The 16,501-nt window shown below is 31.1% G+C and overlaps 1 protein-coding gene and 2 long non-coding RNA genes across 16 annotated transcripts in view; 1 reads left to right on the forward strand and 2 right to left on the reverse strand.

The window, feature by feature from the left end:
* The window catches only part of LOC127725788 (X-linked retinitis pigmentosa GTPase regulator-like), a 32,530-nt gene extending 19,439 nt beyond the window's left edge, over positions 1-13,091 (forward strand). For all 4 annotated transcript variants that reach the window (XM_052233070.1, XM_052233071.1, XM_052233073.1 and 1 more), the window contains 8 exons: positions 1,299-1,391; positions 2,913-2,999; positions 6,034-6,133; positions 6,849-7,064; positions 7,609-7,721; positions 8,383-8,499; positions 8,940-9,113; positions 9,854-13,091. In XM_052233070.1, coding sequence (XP_052089030.1) covers positions 1,299-1,391; positions 2,913-2,999; positions 6,034-6,133; positions 6,849-7,064; positions 7,609-7,721; positions 8,383-8,499; positions 8,940-9,113; positions 9,854-9,877 — 924 coding nt within the window. In that variant the 3' untranslated portion in view covers positions 9,878-13,091. The remainder of the gene's footprint in view (positions 1-1,298; positions 1,392-2,912; positions 3,000-6,033; positions 6,134-6,848; positions 7,065-7,608; positions 7,722-8,382; positions 8,500-8,939; positions 9,114-9,853) is intronic.
* Positions 344-4,356, reverse strand: LOC127725789 (uncharacterized). The gene is made up of 2 exons (XR_007993141.1): positions 4,318-4,356; positions 344-465 (listed from the first exon to the last, which is right to left on the reverse strand). It is a non-coding gene; the product is annotated as an uncharacterized LOC127725789 (long non-coding RNA).
* LOC127725790 (uncharacterized) lies at positions 1,373-2,476 on the reverse strand. Of its 11 annotated transcripts, none has more exons than XR_007993149.1 (5): positions 2,155-2,183; positions 1,925-1,947; positions 1,741-1,786; positions 1,521-1,566; positions 1,373-1,403 (listed from the first exon to the last, which is right to left on the reverse strand). It is a non-coding gene; the product is annotated as an uncharacterized LOC127725790 (long non-coding RNA). The 11 variants fall into 11 exon arrangements; XR_007993142.1 differs by having other exon boundaries at positions 1,741-1,809; XR_007993153.1 differs by lacking the exons at positions 1,521-1,566; positions 1,741-1,786; positions 1,925-1,947; positions 2,155-2,183 and adding exons at positions 1,612-1,657; positions 1,833-1,878; positions 2,454-2,476.
* Positions 13,092-16,501: the final 3,410 nt, after the last annotated feature.

The raw sequence follows: 16,501 nt of genomic DNA on the forward strand, positions 1-16,501 counted from the left end.
CGTTTAGAATTTTATAAATTTTTCATTTATCATTTCTGAGTTATGGGGTTTTATTCATTAAAAAAGGGGGGGGGGGGGGGGGGGGGATTTTCCAGTTTTCAGACAATAACTCAAAAATGCTGTCAGCAATTCTCATGAAACTTTGGTGAATTGTTTATATCTATTGATGTAAGCTCCCTTTACATTTTCATAAATTTCATATGACATTGAGAATTAATTGAACTTTATTTGTTTATAGTCTTGACAACAGATTTACTAAGTATTGCGCAACGGCACAGTGTATTGCACAACAGCAAGAAATCTTTAATTGAATATGAATTCAATTCATATAACCAATTTCAAGTTCTTTGACTACATTTATTCAGAAACCTATAATATGTCAAATATTTAATTACAATCCAAATTCAGACCTGTATCAAGCTTGAATATTGTGTCCATTTTGGCCCCAACTGTTCAGGGTTGGACCTCTGTGGGCGTATCCAGCTGCGCTCAGCGAAGCAGTTTATTTTGTATGTTATCACATACATTTTAATTGCAAACATTAGTTTGTAAAAGTTTGAGAGTTAATGAACAAAACTGCATCACTAAATGTGCTTTGTTTATATGACTTTTCCCAAGATTTACTTGAGGTTTGCTGAAACATTTTTTGTTTTTATAAATATACATTTTTCAAATCGCTCTTGTATTTTTATGTCCCCGCCGTAGCGGAGGGGGCATTAAGTAAAACCCTTGTCCTTCCCGTTTGTCCATCTGTCCCTTCTGTCACGTCTGTCGCGTACGTCCCCCAAATTGGTTTCCGTTCTCTAACTTCAGTTTGCCTCGACCAAATGTTATAAAACTTATACACAATTCACAATTCACAGATCAAGTTCGAAATTGGGTGGCGTCACTTTTACAGATCATGAGTCATGCCCCTTTATACACATAAAAATTGCTGAATTTTTCATTTCCGTTCTCTAACTTTAGTTTGCCTCAAATAAATGTTATGAAACTTATACACAATGCTTATTACCACAAAACACAGATCAAGTTTGAAATTGGGTGGTGTCACTTTTACCGTTCAAGAGTTATGCCCCTTTATAAATGGAAAAATTGCTAAATCTGTCGTTTCCATTCTCTAACTTTAGTTTGCCTCAAATAAATGTTATGAAACTTATACACAATGCTTATAATCACAATGACATTCTTCATTTTTACATAAAAAAATATTGACTTACATAATGAATTGAAATTTATTTCACTCTAGTTTGTTCTGAAGATTTTTTTTATTTAAACTGAATGTAAAAATTTTATTTTAGAAACAGTCTGAATCAAAATTATCCAAACCAACTGAATCAGAGGAAGAGGAAGAAGACTCAGAGGAGGAGACAAAGTCTAAACCTACACCAACGGTATGTCTAAACCTACACCAACAGTATGTCTTAACCTACACCAACGGTATGTCTAAACCTACACTAATGATATGTGTCTAAACCTACACCAACGGTATGTCTAAACCTACACCAACTGTATGTCTAAACCTACACTAATGATATGTCTAAACCTACACCAACAGTATGTCTAAACCTACACCAACTGTTTGTCTAAATCTACACTAATGATATGGTAAACCTACACCAACGGTATGTCTAAACCTACACCAACGGTATGTCTAAACCTACACCAATGATATGTCTAACCCTACACCAACAGTATGTCTAAACATGTATGTCTTAACCTACACCAACGGTATGTCTAAACCTACACTAATGATATGTCTAAACCTACACCAACGGTATGTCTAAACCTACACTAATGATATGTCTAAACCTACACCAACGGTGTGTCTAAACCTACACTAATGATATGTCTAAACCTACACCAACGGTATGTCTAAACCTACACCAACGGTATGTTTAAACTTTCACCAACGATATGTCTAAACCTACACCAACGGTATGTCTAAACCTACACTAATGATATGTCTGAACCTACACCAACGGTATGTCTAAACCTACACTTATGATATGTCTAAACCTACACCAATGGTATGTCTAAAACTACCCTTATTATATGTCTAAACCTACACCAATGGTATGTCTAAAACTACACTAATGATATGTCTAAACCTACACCAATGGTATGTCTAAACCTACACCAATGGTATGTCTAAACCTACACTAATGATATGTCTAAACCTACACCAATGGTATGTCTAAACCTACACCAATGGTATGTCTAAACCTACGCTAATGATATGTCTAAACCTACACCAACGGTATGTCTAAACCTACACTAATGATATGTCTAAACCTACACCAATGGTATGTCTAAACCTACACTAATGATGCGTCTAAACCTACACCAATGGTATGTCTAAATCTACACTAACGGTATGTCTAAACCTACACTAATGATATGTCTAAACCTTCACCAACAGTATGTCTTAGCCTACACCAACGGTATGTCTAAACCTACACTAATGATATGTCCAAACCTACACCAACGGTATGTCTAAACCTACACCAACAGTATGTCTTAACCTACACCAACGGAATGTTTAAACCTGCACCAAAGTATGTCTAAACCTACACCAACGGTATGTCTTAACCTACACTAAGGATATGTCTAAACCTACACCAATGGTATATGTCTAAACCTACTCCAACCGTATGTCTTAACCTACACTATGTTACCAAATGTTAAAAGCTTGTCCTAAGGGAATGGTATTTCATATATGAAGTTGCATTTACTTTTACTAGCTTTTAATATTTGCATTGTTTTTGGTCAAGTTAAGGTTTCGAGTTAAAGTAATATACCGTAAGTATTGTTTCAATCTTATGTAGGGAAAAAGTGTATCTCTTATATTAAAAAATGTGTTGGACAAACACAGTTTTTTAAACAAAAATCATAGTTTATGTTATAATTTACAGAAAAGATCTTTACCAAAGATGGGAGAAGATAAATCTGCAGACTCAGAAGAGGAAGAAGTTAAAGCATCAACATCATCAACATTAAGGGTAAATATGTTTGTTAGAAAGGTTTTTATCATGTCTTACAGCCATATTAGTTTTAAAAAAAGATCATATGATATATAGGAAGAAATTAGAATTTAAAAGTTCTGTGGATTCACTATTATTCGTGGGATACTAATTTTTGTGGAGTTCGTGGGTATAGGTGAACCAAAAATTCACAAATGTTCAATTAAGTAGAAATTTTCTACAGGCTTGTATGCAGACTTCAGCAAAACCGCAAAATCAAATATCCACAAAAATATGGTTTTTTACGGGACGTATTATGGTATACCTCTGTCTGTCCGTCCGTCCGTCTTCAACATGTCGGACATTAACTCAAAAACGCTTTAACTAATTTGCATAAAACTTTGGTGAATTGTTTATATCTATTGACGTGAGCTCCCTTTCATTTTTTATAAATTTTAGATCTTACGTTTCCGAGTTATGGGGTTTTATTCATTAAAAAAAGGGGGATTTTCCAGTTTTCGGACAATAACTCAAGAATGCTTTCACCAACTTGCAAGAAATTGTGGTGAATTGTTTATATTAATTGACATGAGCTCCCTTTCGATTTTTATAATTTTTAGATTTTACATTTCCGAGTTATTGGGTTTTATTCATTAAAAAAAGGGGGATTTTTCAGTTTTCGGACAATAACTCAAGAATGCTTTCACCAACTTGCAAGAAATTGTGGTGAATTGTTTATATCTATTGACATGAGCTCCATTTCGATTTTTATATATTTTAGATTTTGCGTTTCCGAGTTACAGGGTTTTATTCATAAAAAAAGGGGGATTTTCCAGTTTTCACACTAAAAATCAAAAATGCTTTCAGCAGTTCTTATGAAACTTTGGTGAATTGTTTATATCTATTGATGTAAGCTCCGTTTAGAATTTTATAAATTTTTCATTTATCATTTCTGAGTTATGGGGTTTTATTCATTAAAAAAGGGGGGATTTTCCAGTTTTCGGACAATAACTTCAGCAGTTCTTATGAAACTTTAGTGAATTTTTTATATCTATTGATGTAAGCTCCCTTTACATTTTCATAAATTTCTGATATGACATTGAGAATTAATTGAACTTTATTTGTTTATAGTCTGACAACAGATTTACTAAGTATTGCGCAACAGCACAGTGTATTGCACAACAGCAAGAAATCTTTAATTAAATATAAATTCAATTTATATAACCAATTTCAAGTTCTTTGACTACATTTATTCAGAAACCTATAATATGTCAAATATTTAATTACAATCTAAATTCAGACCTGTATCAAGCTTGAATATTGTGTCCAATTTTGCCCCAACTGTTCAGGGTTGGACCTCTGCGGGCGTATCCAGCTGCGCTCAGCGAAGCAGTTTATTCCTCAATCCACTAAAATGGATACCCATGAAAATATTTTAATCCATAGTAATTGAATAATTGATAAGTTTCAGAAGACAAAAGTGTATATACACACATCATGCCTCTGATATTACAACATTGCATTTTTAAACTATTGAAATTTGGGTAAATTCTTACATTAGCATTCATATATCTCCTGAAACAAACTGTAGGTTAGGCATACTATTCCATCAGTGATTCTGGAATTTTCACATTGTTCAAAAGGAAAAAAAAATATAATGTAAATCTCAATAAGATTGCAACTAACATGACTAAATATAAATAAAAGTTTAGTTAAAGAAATGCATTTGATAGACTTTTGATATTTGGTATGCTGATACATAGGATACTATTCATATGATAGACTTTTGATATTTAATATGCTGATACATTTGATACTATTCGTCATGGTTTCAAAAAATTTATGGATTTTTGAATTTTCATATTGCACTAATGTAGGTTTTCTGATTCAGTTGTATACATAAAGATGTTTTTGATGGACTATTGACATTTGGAATATTGTGATATTATCTGAAAATTCTATTTCAAGAAGACTCTGAGGTCTAACTCCTTAGTAATATACTGCTAAATTTAAAAAAGATATTATTCATTACATATCTTTATCATCAAATATCAGCTGAAGTTTCAAGTTTTGGCCATTTTTATACGACCGCAAAAAATTTTTTGTGATCGTATGATGTCTGCGTCGTCGTCCGAAGACATATTTGGTTTCCGGACAATAATTTTAGTTTAAGTGAATGGATCTCTATGAAATTTTTTAAGAAGGTTCAATACCATAATAGGGAGGTTGGGATTGATTTTGGGGATGATGGTCCCCAACGTTTAGGAATTACGGGCCCAAAAGGGGCCCAAAACAAGCATTTTTCTAGTTTCAGGATAATAACTTGTGTATAAGTATTTTGATTGCTCTCAAATTGTACCACAATGTTTAATACCACAAGTAGAAGGTTGGGATTCATTTTGGGGGTTATGGTGTCAACAGTTTAGGAACAAAGGGGCCAAAAACAAGCATTTTTGTAGTTTCAAGATAATAACTTGTGTGTGAGTGTATGCATCTCTCTGACATTGTACCACAAGGTTCCATACTACAAAGGAAATGCTGGGATTGAGTTTGGAGGTAATTGCTTCAAGGAGGGATTCAAAAATGGTGGGGGTTCCAATTTTTTTAAGGGCTTCATATTTTGTTTTCAAAATTTTTACAAATTTCAAATTTTTGAAAAGTTTCAGGAAGAAAGAAGAAACCTTAAATTGCACAGTATTGCGCAATATATTTGTAAGATCTTTGACCACATTTATTTTGTGTTAGAAACATATATTGTGTCAAAAATTTAATTACAATCCAAATTCAGACAGTATCAAGCTTGAATATTGTGTCCAAATTTGCCCCAACTGTTCAGGGTTCGACCTCTGCGGTCGTATCAGACTGCGCTCAGCAAAGCATTTTATTTATAGTATTTTGCAGTGAAATATGAGAGTTGTCATAGTAGTAGAATTTTATGGCATAAAAAGTTTGTCTAAGATTGGCTTTAAAGTAGGTGAGACTATCTTTAAGTTATGGCTATTTGCAAAACACCTGTACCAGTCAAATTACAATTAGAAAAAATAGTTTATTTAATAAGAATTTATGTCTACAGACCTTGCCAACAGTACCTGTTCCTCAGCCCAGAAAAGGTAAACAAGAAAAAGATGAGGAGGATGAATCAGATGAAGAGAAAGACGAAAAACATAAGAAAGGTTAGATTGATACTATTAAGAATAATTTTTTTATAATATATTTTTTCTATTTGTTTCACTAAAAGTCTAGTGGTCTATTTTGGTGAAGATAATCAGGTTTCAATTTTTACCCCAAATCTCTTCGAAGTCTTATAAAGAAAATACAGAGACAAGACTTAACAAGTTTGTCTGCCAAAACAATACAATTAGGGATAATACTGTGAGAAGAAGAATATCCTAAATTGTCAATATTGTTATGCAGAATTTTCTACAGGCTAAACTTTGTAATTTTGACCAACATGTTTCGTATTGAATATGCATATTCCTTGCTTTCAGAGTCTTTGTTACGGCATATGCTGTTTAATCATTCCTCAGGTTGGTCAGTCTCAAATGTACAGTGTTTGGGTGGTTTGGAATGCAATGAGGTTCATGATTATAAAATTAATTATATCATTAAAAAAAAAAACAGATTTTAAATCACATATAAGAATGTTGATGACACCAGAGTGAGATTGTGCAAGTTGCTTTGGATCTTAATTATTTTTTGTGAAATGTCAACAGAACTTGAAACTCAACATTGTCATGTATATGATAAATTTTTAGATGAACTTTTGGCATTTATATTCATTACACTTTTCATGTATTGTGCAAGTATCTTCACTCGTGGAAATTTTCACAGGTAGTAACTTTGAAGTTAGAAATAGACATATTACTTCAAAGCATTTTTCTATTATAGATAAAAAGAAAGGAAAGAAATCCAAAACTAAGATTTTTGGTACAACAACTGGTTTGTCAGATGAGGATGAAGGAGATGATGAGGATGAAGAAGATGATGTTGAAGAAACAAAGAAAAAAGAGATGTCAGAGGAAGAAGATGACGGAAAGAAGAAGAAAGACAAAAAGAAAGGAAAAGATAAAGAAGACAAGAAGGGAAAAAAAGATAAAAAGAAAGGTAGCCATTTGAACCTTTGTGGAATGGTATTTTTGAGTTTTTAGGATTTTTGGTTGAACAGATCAGTATTGAATGATTTAGATGAAGAGAGGAGATATGGCTAAAACTGTTATTTGATACCTGAAATTATAATTTCTTTTGTAAATCCCTTCTTATTTGTATTGATAAGTGAGTACTAAGGTACCTTAAGTGCATGTTGTGATGTTAATGAGCCTGTCAAGATTAACTTATGACATAAAATGACCAATTTACACTTAGTTTTTGCACAGTAATTGACAGTTTGAATTCTTTTTCATACGTTTCCTTTGAATTTTCTTTTTTTAAAGATTAATTAAGCAAAATGTCAATGTCTTTTAATTTTGTTGTGTAAGTCATAAGTAGAAGCTATACAAATAAGTCCATTTGCTTTTAAGTGACCAAGATTTACTATTTAACTTTTGAATATTCTTTAGCTTAAAGTATGATCAACAGATATAATTCATTAAATTTAAGTTTATCCTTTCTTTTGTCGCTTTGTACTTTATAAACAAATGGACTTTTTTAGATAAAAAAGATAAGGATAAGAAGAAGAAAAAAGGGAAGAAAAATGATGAAGATGAAGAAGAGGATGAAGACAAAGAAGAAGATGAAGGAGTAAAATCAGAAAAAGAAGAAAAGGTATTGTTTATTAAATTAAGCAATTGAAAAATACACAATACAACCTAAATTTTCTTCAACGTCTTAATCAGATAATAAGCCCAATCTTCTTTATAAACTTCACTTTAATTTATGTTGATTAATTAATTTATTTAAATTTTTTTTTTGGGGGGGGGGGGTCTCGATCACAGAGTGATTTTAGTAGTTTCACTACTGTTTCTTTAGCCTGTCAACTTGAGGCTATCCAATATCAACAATAGTGTGATGTTTTCTGATTGATTCATTTCATAATCAGTGTTTAAAAAAAATCATGGATGTATAGCAAACAGTTGCTTCAACATCCTTGCATCTCAATTGCAATATATAAGGCCATGCCTGCCCTTTGGTTACGCTTCAGTGACTTAACATTTTTAATATTTATTGAAGTATTTATATAACATCATTGATAAATGGTATGCTATAGCATTAGTATCCTTTAAATTTTCCATTCTGTATGTTGATAACTTGAAATAAATAAGTTTATCTTATACAGTTGTATAGTTGTATATGGTTTCCTTTGGAGGGGATACTACTCGGTGGTTTAAAACTTTGCCTGTGATCAGTTTACTTACTAAGTTTGTAATATCATGTGACTTGTACATTAAAACTTTAGAATAATATTATAAATGTTATAAAATGTTAGGGTAAAGACAAAAAAGACAAGAGCAAGAAGAAAGATAAAAAAGATAAAAAGAAAGACAAGAAAAAAGATAAGGATGAAGATGAAGATGAAAAAGATGATGAGGAAGAAGATGATGAGGTAATTGAATGAAATCTGAAAGGCCTGTAGATTTGATTTTTTTGTCTCACTTATGAGTAATTTCGTAAAATGCAAGACACAGAAGATTTTAATCTGACAGCTAATATTTGTATAAATAGATATAAGAAGATGTGGTATGAGTGCCAATGAGACAACTCTCCATCCAAGGCAAAATTTATAAAAGTAAACCATTATAGGTCAAAGTACGGTCTTCAACACGGATCCTATAAAAGTTTAGAATATCAAAAGGCAGAAGAAGGCTTGATAATCAATAGCTTATAAACACATTTCTAATGCTCCTAAATTTTCATCTGTCACATATGCTTTATCCTTGACTTCATTTTTATTGTACAGTGACTGAATTATCTCAGTTACAATGAGGAATAGGAAAACTATATTTTGGTTGCACCTATTCATGTGTTTTGTCATTTGGATTCCAGAAAAAAGACAAGAAAAAAGATAAGAAGAAGGAAAAGGACAAAAAAGATAAAAAGAAGGATAAAGACAAGAAAGGTGACAAAGATGATGAAAAGGAAGCTGGAGAGGAAGGAGAAAAAGATGGAGAAAAGAAAGAAGACAAAAAAGAGGACCCAAAGCCTTCAAATCAGAAAAAGGTATTTTATTTTAATTACTAGATAGCCAAATGAAGAGATTTAACTAAAAAAAAAAAAAGGAAAAGATAAATGTTTAGAGGAGAATCAATATATATTTTGATTCACTTATATATTGAAGATGTTGAAAGTAAATCTGTGCATGGCCATATAAACATATTGATAAAAAAAAAATTCATTGATCAGGATTTAGCTTCATGACACATTTAATTTAGTACCATTCAGATGTCAATGTGCTGCATTAGAATAATATTTATGATGTAGATACCTGTTATTTTATAATAGAAATAAGATATGTGTAGGGTATACACCAATGAGACAACAACACAACAATACAAATAAGTAAAAGACATCCAGAGATCAACACATGGTATTCAACAATAGCCAGGAATCTCTACAAGAAGTCAAACTCTTAATTGCTAAAGAAAAAGTTGTGAATAAATTTAACAAGCACAATTAAAAATCTGCCATCGATACTGAAAACCCCAAATTAAAAAAAAACCTTTTAAAATGATAATAAAAAACAACCCAGCTACTGAATTGGTTCAAGATTAGGGACAGGCACATGAATATATGGTGGTATTAAACTAGTTTTATTTTCAGAGATCAATGCCTCCCCCTTTTTAATGTTTTATATATTTATAGTAAAATTGAAGTTGTGTACAAATATAAATGTATCCAAAATAAATTGGTACGGAAATGTCTCTACATATTAATCAGTAAAATGTATATATATTTTTCAGTCATTTTCATGTACGATATTGTGATACAAGGAGAGAATGTGTTGTAAATGAACAACTGTTGCCGCTCTCCAAAGACTAGAGGATGATAACCCAGGAGAACAGACTAGAAATCCTTTATAAAACTATGGCAGCCTATTTATCTGTGATTAATTGTTTGTTGTTAGTGCTTGTTGTTTCCGTCCATATTTTAGTACTAAGTATATTGTTAAATATTTATAATCTGTCACCATGGTTAATTTTTATCCCATGTGATATTTATGTTTTGTACTTGTAAGGTCAATGAAGTGCAAAGTTTAGTGTCAAATGTAACAAAAAGTAATTTCAGTATTTTGTAATCATGCTTTAAAAGTAGATGGGTCTATTTCGTTATTTGCAACCAATTTGAAGAATTATGTTTTCTAAGACCATGTGTTGATTGAAATATAAAATTGATATCAGTAAGGATAGTGAAGGTTATGTAATAGATATTTTTTTCTATGATTTTAATGATAAATTCAAAATTATAAATTTTATGCACTATTTAAAAAAATATGACTCTCACAGGTTGGCCATTTTTTCCCCTCAAATGAGTGATATAGTTTTTTTTACTAAAATATGCCTTTTTGCAGTAAACTTGGTACAGTTTAATACTTTTATTATAGGAATGTGATAATTTTGCACGCAATTTGATTTAAAGATTTATTATAATATATTATATTATTTTATCTCATGATTTTTTAACGTATATAGGAAACTTTTGCAGTATTCAAAATACATGTAGAATTTAGTTATTAAGGATGATGTGTAAAATTTTGTCATTCTATGATGATCAACATATTTTCAATATGTAGCAAGAAAATTAGGGCAGCGACATCATTTTTTCAAATTAGATGCCAGAGCATATAGTATTGCACATGTCTGCCAATATCATTCTAAATCAAATTGTTGTCTAGATTTCCTTTTGTGCAAATTTTTTTTCGTTAAACCTAAGATAAGAAACTGATTTTATAAGTGTATAATTATGAGTTATATGATAGATGACTTTCTTTTGACAAAATTATGGAATTCTTTTGTCAAATGATGCCATTAATTTGTGCATTCAAATCTAGTTGATTTTCTGAGAAGACTTGAAAGAGTTATGTTTTCTGTTTTTGTTCACAAACTTATGTTTCCACCATATATTTGTTTCGATTTTTTTTTAGAATATATGAATTTTGTTCATCTTGTGGTGCAAAAAGAAGCCCAGTGACATTTTTTTATCAAAATTTAAGAAACAACATGATATAAATTTTCAAAATTAGAAGCAAAATTCTGTTGTTTTTGTTTACAGTCTCATACTGACTTAAACTTATTTTAATCTTGTTATTCACAAATTCTGTTAAAACATCAAATAATTTGACAATAGAAGATACAAGGTCTATAAAAAAATAATGACAAAATTATATAGCTCTGTACATGATACTGATAGTGCATTTAGTCATTATAGTGTAAGATATTCATTTTCAGGTATTAAGACATACAGGGTGCAAAATTATGTGTGCTTTATCATCAATGTCAACATCAAATTAATTAATAGGAAATTCACAATTTTGCTGTTGATTATCAAATTTAATCAAACAACAACATTAATTTAAGTACATTTACATTTTTTTAAAGGTTATAATAATAGCTTTTTTTTATGTTACTATAATGAAGAGTGGTCTTTTTTCATTAGAAATTTAAAAGCAGGCTATATCAGTTTTGTTGAACATTAAAAAGCATGTTTGATCATCATGTAAACTAATATCTACTACTTCAACATTAGTTAGATGTTTTATGTATCAACAAGACAAAATTTAAATTACTAAAATTTATATTATTATTCCTAGCAGTAATTTTTTCATTACAACTTTGCAATTATTTCATTTGAATGTTTGCATATTTGCCAGTCAGATATTTCCAATATGTTTATAGGTATTATTTAATCTTAACTGGTACATGTTTGAAGTATACATTGCATTTACATATAAGTTCTTCAGGAAAAAGACAGTGAGTTTTATTATTTTTATTTGAACATTTGTTAGTGATACTTGTTATTAATTTTGTTTTAATAACTTGAGAAATAGATAATGGGTTTATAACAGTTTATTGAAGACCCTGCATTGAATGAATTGGTGAATTATTCAATTCCCTTCTTTTATTAGAATTCACAGTTGTCCAGATGAATTAGGTTGGATTTAGAATTTGTAATTTGTTTTTACATCAGATGTGTATAGGTTTAACTGAAAGGACATTTCCTTATTAAATTGCTCTTAACCAGTAGCAAAATAAGAATTTATGTCCCTGGTTTGATTTTTTTTTGGTCTGTGAGTCCTTCATTCCATTAGTCCGTCCCTGGTTTGATGTTTTTTGGTCTGTGAGTCTGTCATTTCATTAGTATGTCCTTATTTTGATGTTTTTTGGTCTGTAAGTCTATCATTCCATTATTCTGTCCCTTCATCTGTCCTGTATCAGGTTAAAGTTTTGGTTTAACATTGTTAAGGATAAATTTATTGTCACATTTACTTCAAACTTAACACATGCATGTACAGAGGTTCATTTTGATGTGAAATTTTTCATATATATGACAGCTTATATATATATATATATCATTATCTCTGTTCATGTGGATATATTACCCCCAAAAAATGAGCTTTTATTAAATAAAGATGGCATGACTTGGATAGCCTCTTAATAAACTTTCTCACAGCTACTGAGGGCTTTTTAGGTGACCTGTCAATAGCTGAAAGACTTTGTTGACCTCTTAATTCTATTTCATTAACATATCCCCGCATCTCTTATTATTCACATTTAATCTTAAACATCAAGTATTCAGCAATTCATCATTATTCATGGAGTACCAATTTTCGTGTATTTTGATGGTATAGCTGAAGAACAAATTTAAGTCTACAAATTTTCTATGGGCTTGTATGCAGACTTTGGCACAACCAAAATTGATACCCAAGAAATTAAGTAAATCCACAGTATGCATTTTGACGTATATTTAACAACTTGTTCTTTTGTAGAGTTATTCAGATTATTTATTGACATTTTAAAACCGATAATATTTATAACTCATGTAAAGTTAGATTTTACTATATAAGTTAGAATGGAGGAAAAGGACCAGTAGTACATGTAGGTATGAATGAAATGTAAATAATTGTACAAATGTATAATATGTAGATTATGTACAGTAAACAAAAAAGCTACCTTTTATAATAAATGATAAGCAAACTTATAATTTGTGGTCATATCATACTTTATAAAATTGAAGTATGGAAAAGGGGATAGATAGTAATGGAATAAAGTACCCAGGAAAAGATCAGCAATGGAAAATGTAATTCTTGAAATTTATGTTTTAATGAGTACTACATTAATGTTGATCACTTAAATAATATGGTTGGGGTTTTATTTTTCTTGAATAATTTTCGGAATGTAAGAAAAATTAGTCAATCAGTTAAAAACCAAAGAGGCCAGGAAGAATAATGTATATCAATGGTGCATATTCTTTAACATCATTTACCAAGGACGAAATTTTACAAAATCACAAATCTGTCCTTATTTCTTTTGGTATCAACATCAAAGAAAACGAAGAAAATTTAGCATCATTATACTGGATACCAAAACTACACAAAAATCCATATAAAGAACGATACATAGCTGGGTCATCAAAATGTTCGACTAAACATCTTTCTAAAGCACTGACTACTATTCTTTCTACAGTTAAAGATGGGCTTAAAAAATACTGTGATGAGATATATTCTACCAGTGGTGTTAACCAGATGTGGATTCTCAAAAATTCGAAAGATATACTGCTTAATCTTCGATCACAATCTTTGCAATTTTGCAGCAACATAAAGACTTTTGATTTTTCTACGCTTTACACTACAATTGCCCATGCTCAGTTGAAAGATCGACTTCACCATCTCATTAAACAGAGCTTTTTCTATAAAAATGGGAATCGTAGATACAAATTTCTTGTTTTGGGTTACAATAATTCATATTTTGTGAAAAACCACACTGAATCTACCAGAAAATATACTGAAGATGATATTATCAAAATGCTGGACTTTTTGATCGACAAGATATTTGTTGAGTTTGGAGGATTTATATTTCAAAAGACAGTCGGTATTCAAATGGGAACTAATTGTGCACCCCTACTGGCCAATTTGTTTTTGTACTCGTATGAAGCAGAATTCATTCAGAACCTTCTAAAAGACAAAAAGAAAAAGCAGCTTGCGAAATTCTTTAATTTTACTTTCCGATATATTGATGATGTTCTATCATTGAATAACCCATATTTCAGCCAATACTTACATCTCATATATCCCAGTGAACTTGAAATTAAGGATACTACTGATACTAGAAGGACTGCTTCATACCTTGATCTTTTCCTCAATATTGACACAGATAGACGACTTCACACGAAAATCTATGATAAACGGGACGATTTCAACTTCCCAATTATCAATTTCCCATTTCTCAGCAGTAACATACCCTCTGCCCCTTCGTATGGTGTTTACATATCTCAATTGATACGTTATTCTAGTGCTTGTTCACACTATACGGACTTCATATACAGGAGTGTGCTTCTTACGCAGAAACTGCTCCAACAAAGTTATGAGGAGGACAGATTAAAAATGACACTCACGAAATGGTTGATCCATACGATGTGTCTTTGTCCAAACTAACTAAGGACATTTTTACCACGTGTTAGATTGTGGTTTGTCATTACGTCGTCTGATCTTTTAATTACCGAACGTGACTTATTCCCGATTGTGACTGTTTTGCTGAGTGTGAAACCGCATTGCTGTAAGACGTGTCATGGTACTTTTCTATCCCAAATTCATGTATTTAATTTTGATGTTATATTTGTTATTCTCGTCGGATTTTGTCAAATGTCTTAACGTCTTTTCTGTTATATTCGTGTGTTATGGTAAATGTAATTAATCACCCCCTTCATTTATTAGATTTTAGTTTGGTTCAACGAAATTTATACGATATATTTGGTTTACAGTTTGATTCAGAAGAAACACCAACATAGCTAGATAATACAATTAATTATCTAATTACTACCACAATTTGATATTAATAGTATTGTTATTTTCATTGTTATTAATAAATGTAATGTCAGTATTACAGATCTAATCTTGAATCAATCCTAATTCTATCTTATTTTTGGGAAATATTTTTACAAATTCAAATGTGACGTCACTTTGTGTGTTTTTTTAGAATTTCAAATGTGACGTCACTTTGTGCGTTGAGGCTTTGGCTAACTCGGCTGTGTATTTTTATGTGTTGGATTAAGTTGTTTTATGTAATGTATCCGTTTTTATTCTGTAGTTAATCCCCACTTCGGTTTTATCATGCATATCTATTATAGTCATTTTATAAAATTTACTGTTTGCAAAAGTATATATTATTCTAAATAATAAGGATGTTCTTGTCCCAGGCGGAAAACCCTGGCCGTGTTAGGCGCAACTTTTTGGAAGTTTTGGTCCTCGGTGCTCTTCAGCTCTGTACTTGTTTTGGCTTTCAAACTTTTTTCATCTGAGCATCACTGGTTAGTCTTGTGTGGACGAGACGCACGTCTGGCGTATTAAATTCTAAACCTAGTACCTTTTGTTAGCTATTATTCGTGTGTTTCTTTGTCCTATATGTTCTCCCATTTATTTGTATTGTAGTCATGTCATGTAATGTTGTCATTTCAATGTTATATTTAACATTGCCATAAAAGCGGGAGGTTTGGCATGCCACAAAACCAGGTTCAAACCACCATTTTTTTCTTAAAATGTCCTGTACCAAGTCAGGAAAATGGCCATTGTTATATTATAGTTCGTTTCTGTTTGTGTTACATTTTAATGTTGTGTTTTTGTTGTGTCGTTGTTCTCCTCTTATATTTGATGCGTTTCCCTCAGTTTTAGTTTGTAACCCGGATTTGTTTTTATCTCTATCGATTTATGAGTTTCGAACAGCGGTATACTACTGTTGCCTTTATGTATACAACAAGACTGATTTGGTTTACAGTTTTGAACTCCAGTGTTATATTTTACTAGAGATGTACTTAAGTCCTAGACTTAAGACGGTCACTAAACTAGTTTTGTCAGTAGTCAACTTTGTCCATTTCACCTCCATCAATTATTGGTACTGAGAATACAAGCATTGTTACAAGGTCTGTTGAATTTTGTATTCAAACCGGGATAGACCATGTTGATGTAGTTTGAAATTACTATCTTATCATTATTTGGGTCAGAAAATTTATTTTAAGGTACACAAAACCAAAAGGCATCTAGAATTCATCATACTGTTCTCAAAAGAAAGTCTATACATCTGAATTAAAAGAGATGTGGGATAGAGGTAAATAACTGAAGTCCTCAAACTAATTAACAAAATGGCGAAAAGTTTATGATGTATTAGGGATATGCAACAATGAGATAGCAACAACAAAATATCCAATAGACAGTTTATCAAGTCATTAATTGCCACTAATCTTAATTCAAATTTGGTCGTCTCTGTTAACTATATTCAGAATTTGTTAAAACTCTGAGGTAATTAAGAGCTTGACATATTGTATAGACATGTGTCTATTTCGAAGACCGTTTATATCTATCGTGAGATGCTTTTGATTTATTGTGGCAATAGGGTGCTGTC

The sequence above is a fragment of the Mytilus californianus genome, unplaced genomic scaffold (assembly GCF_021869535.1).
Source record: "Mytilus californianus isolate M0D057914Y unplaced genomic scaffold, xbMytCali1.0.p SCAF_15, whole genome shotgun sequence".
NCBI lineage: Eukaryota > Metazoa > Mollusca > Bivalvia > Mytilida > Mytilidae > Mytilus > Mytilus californianus.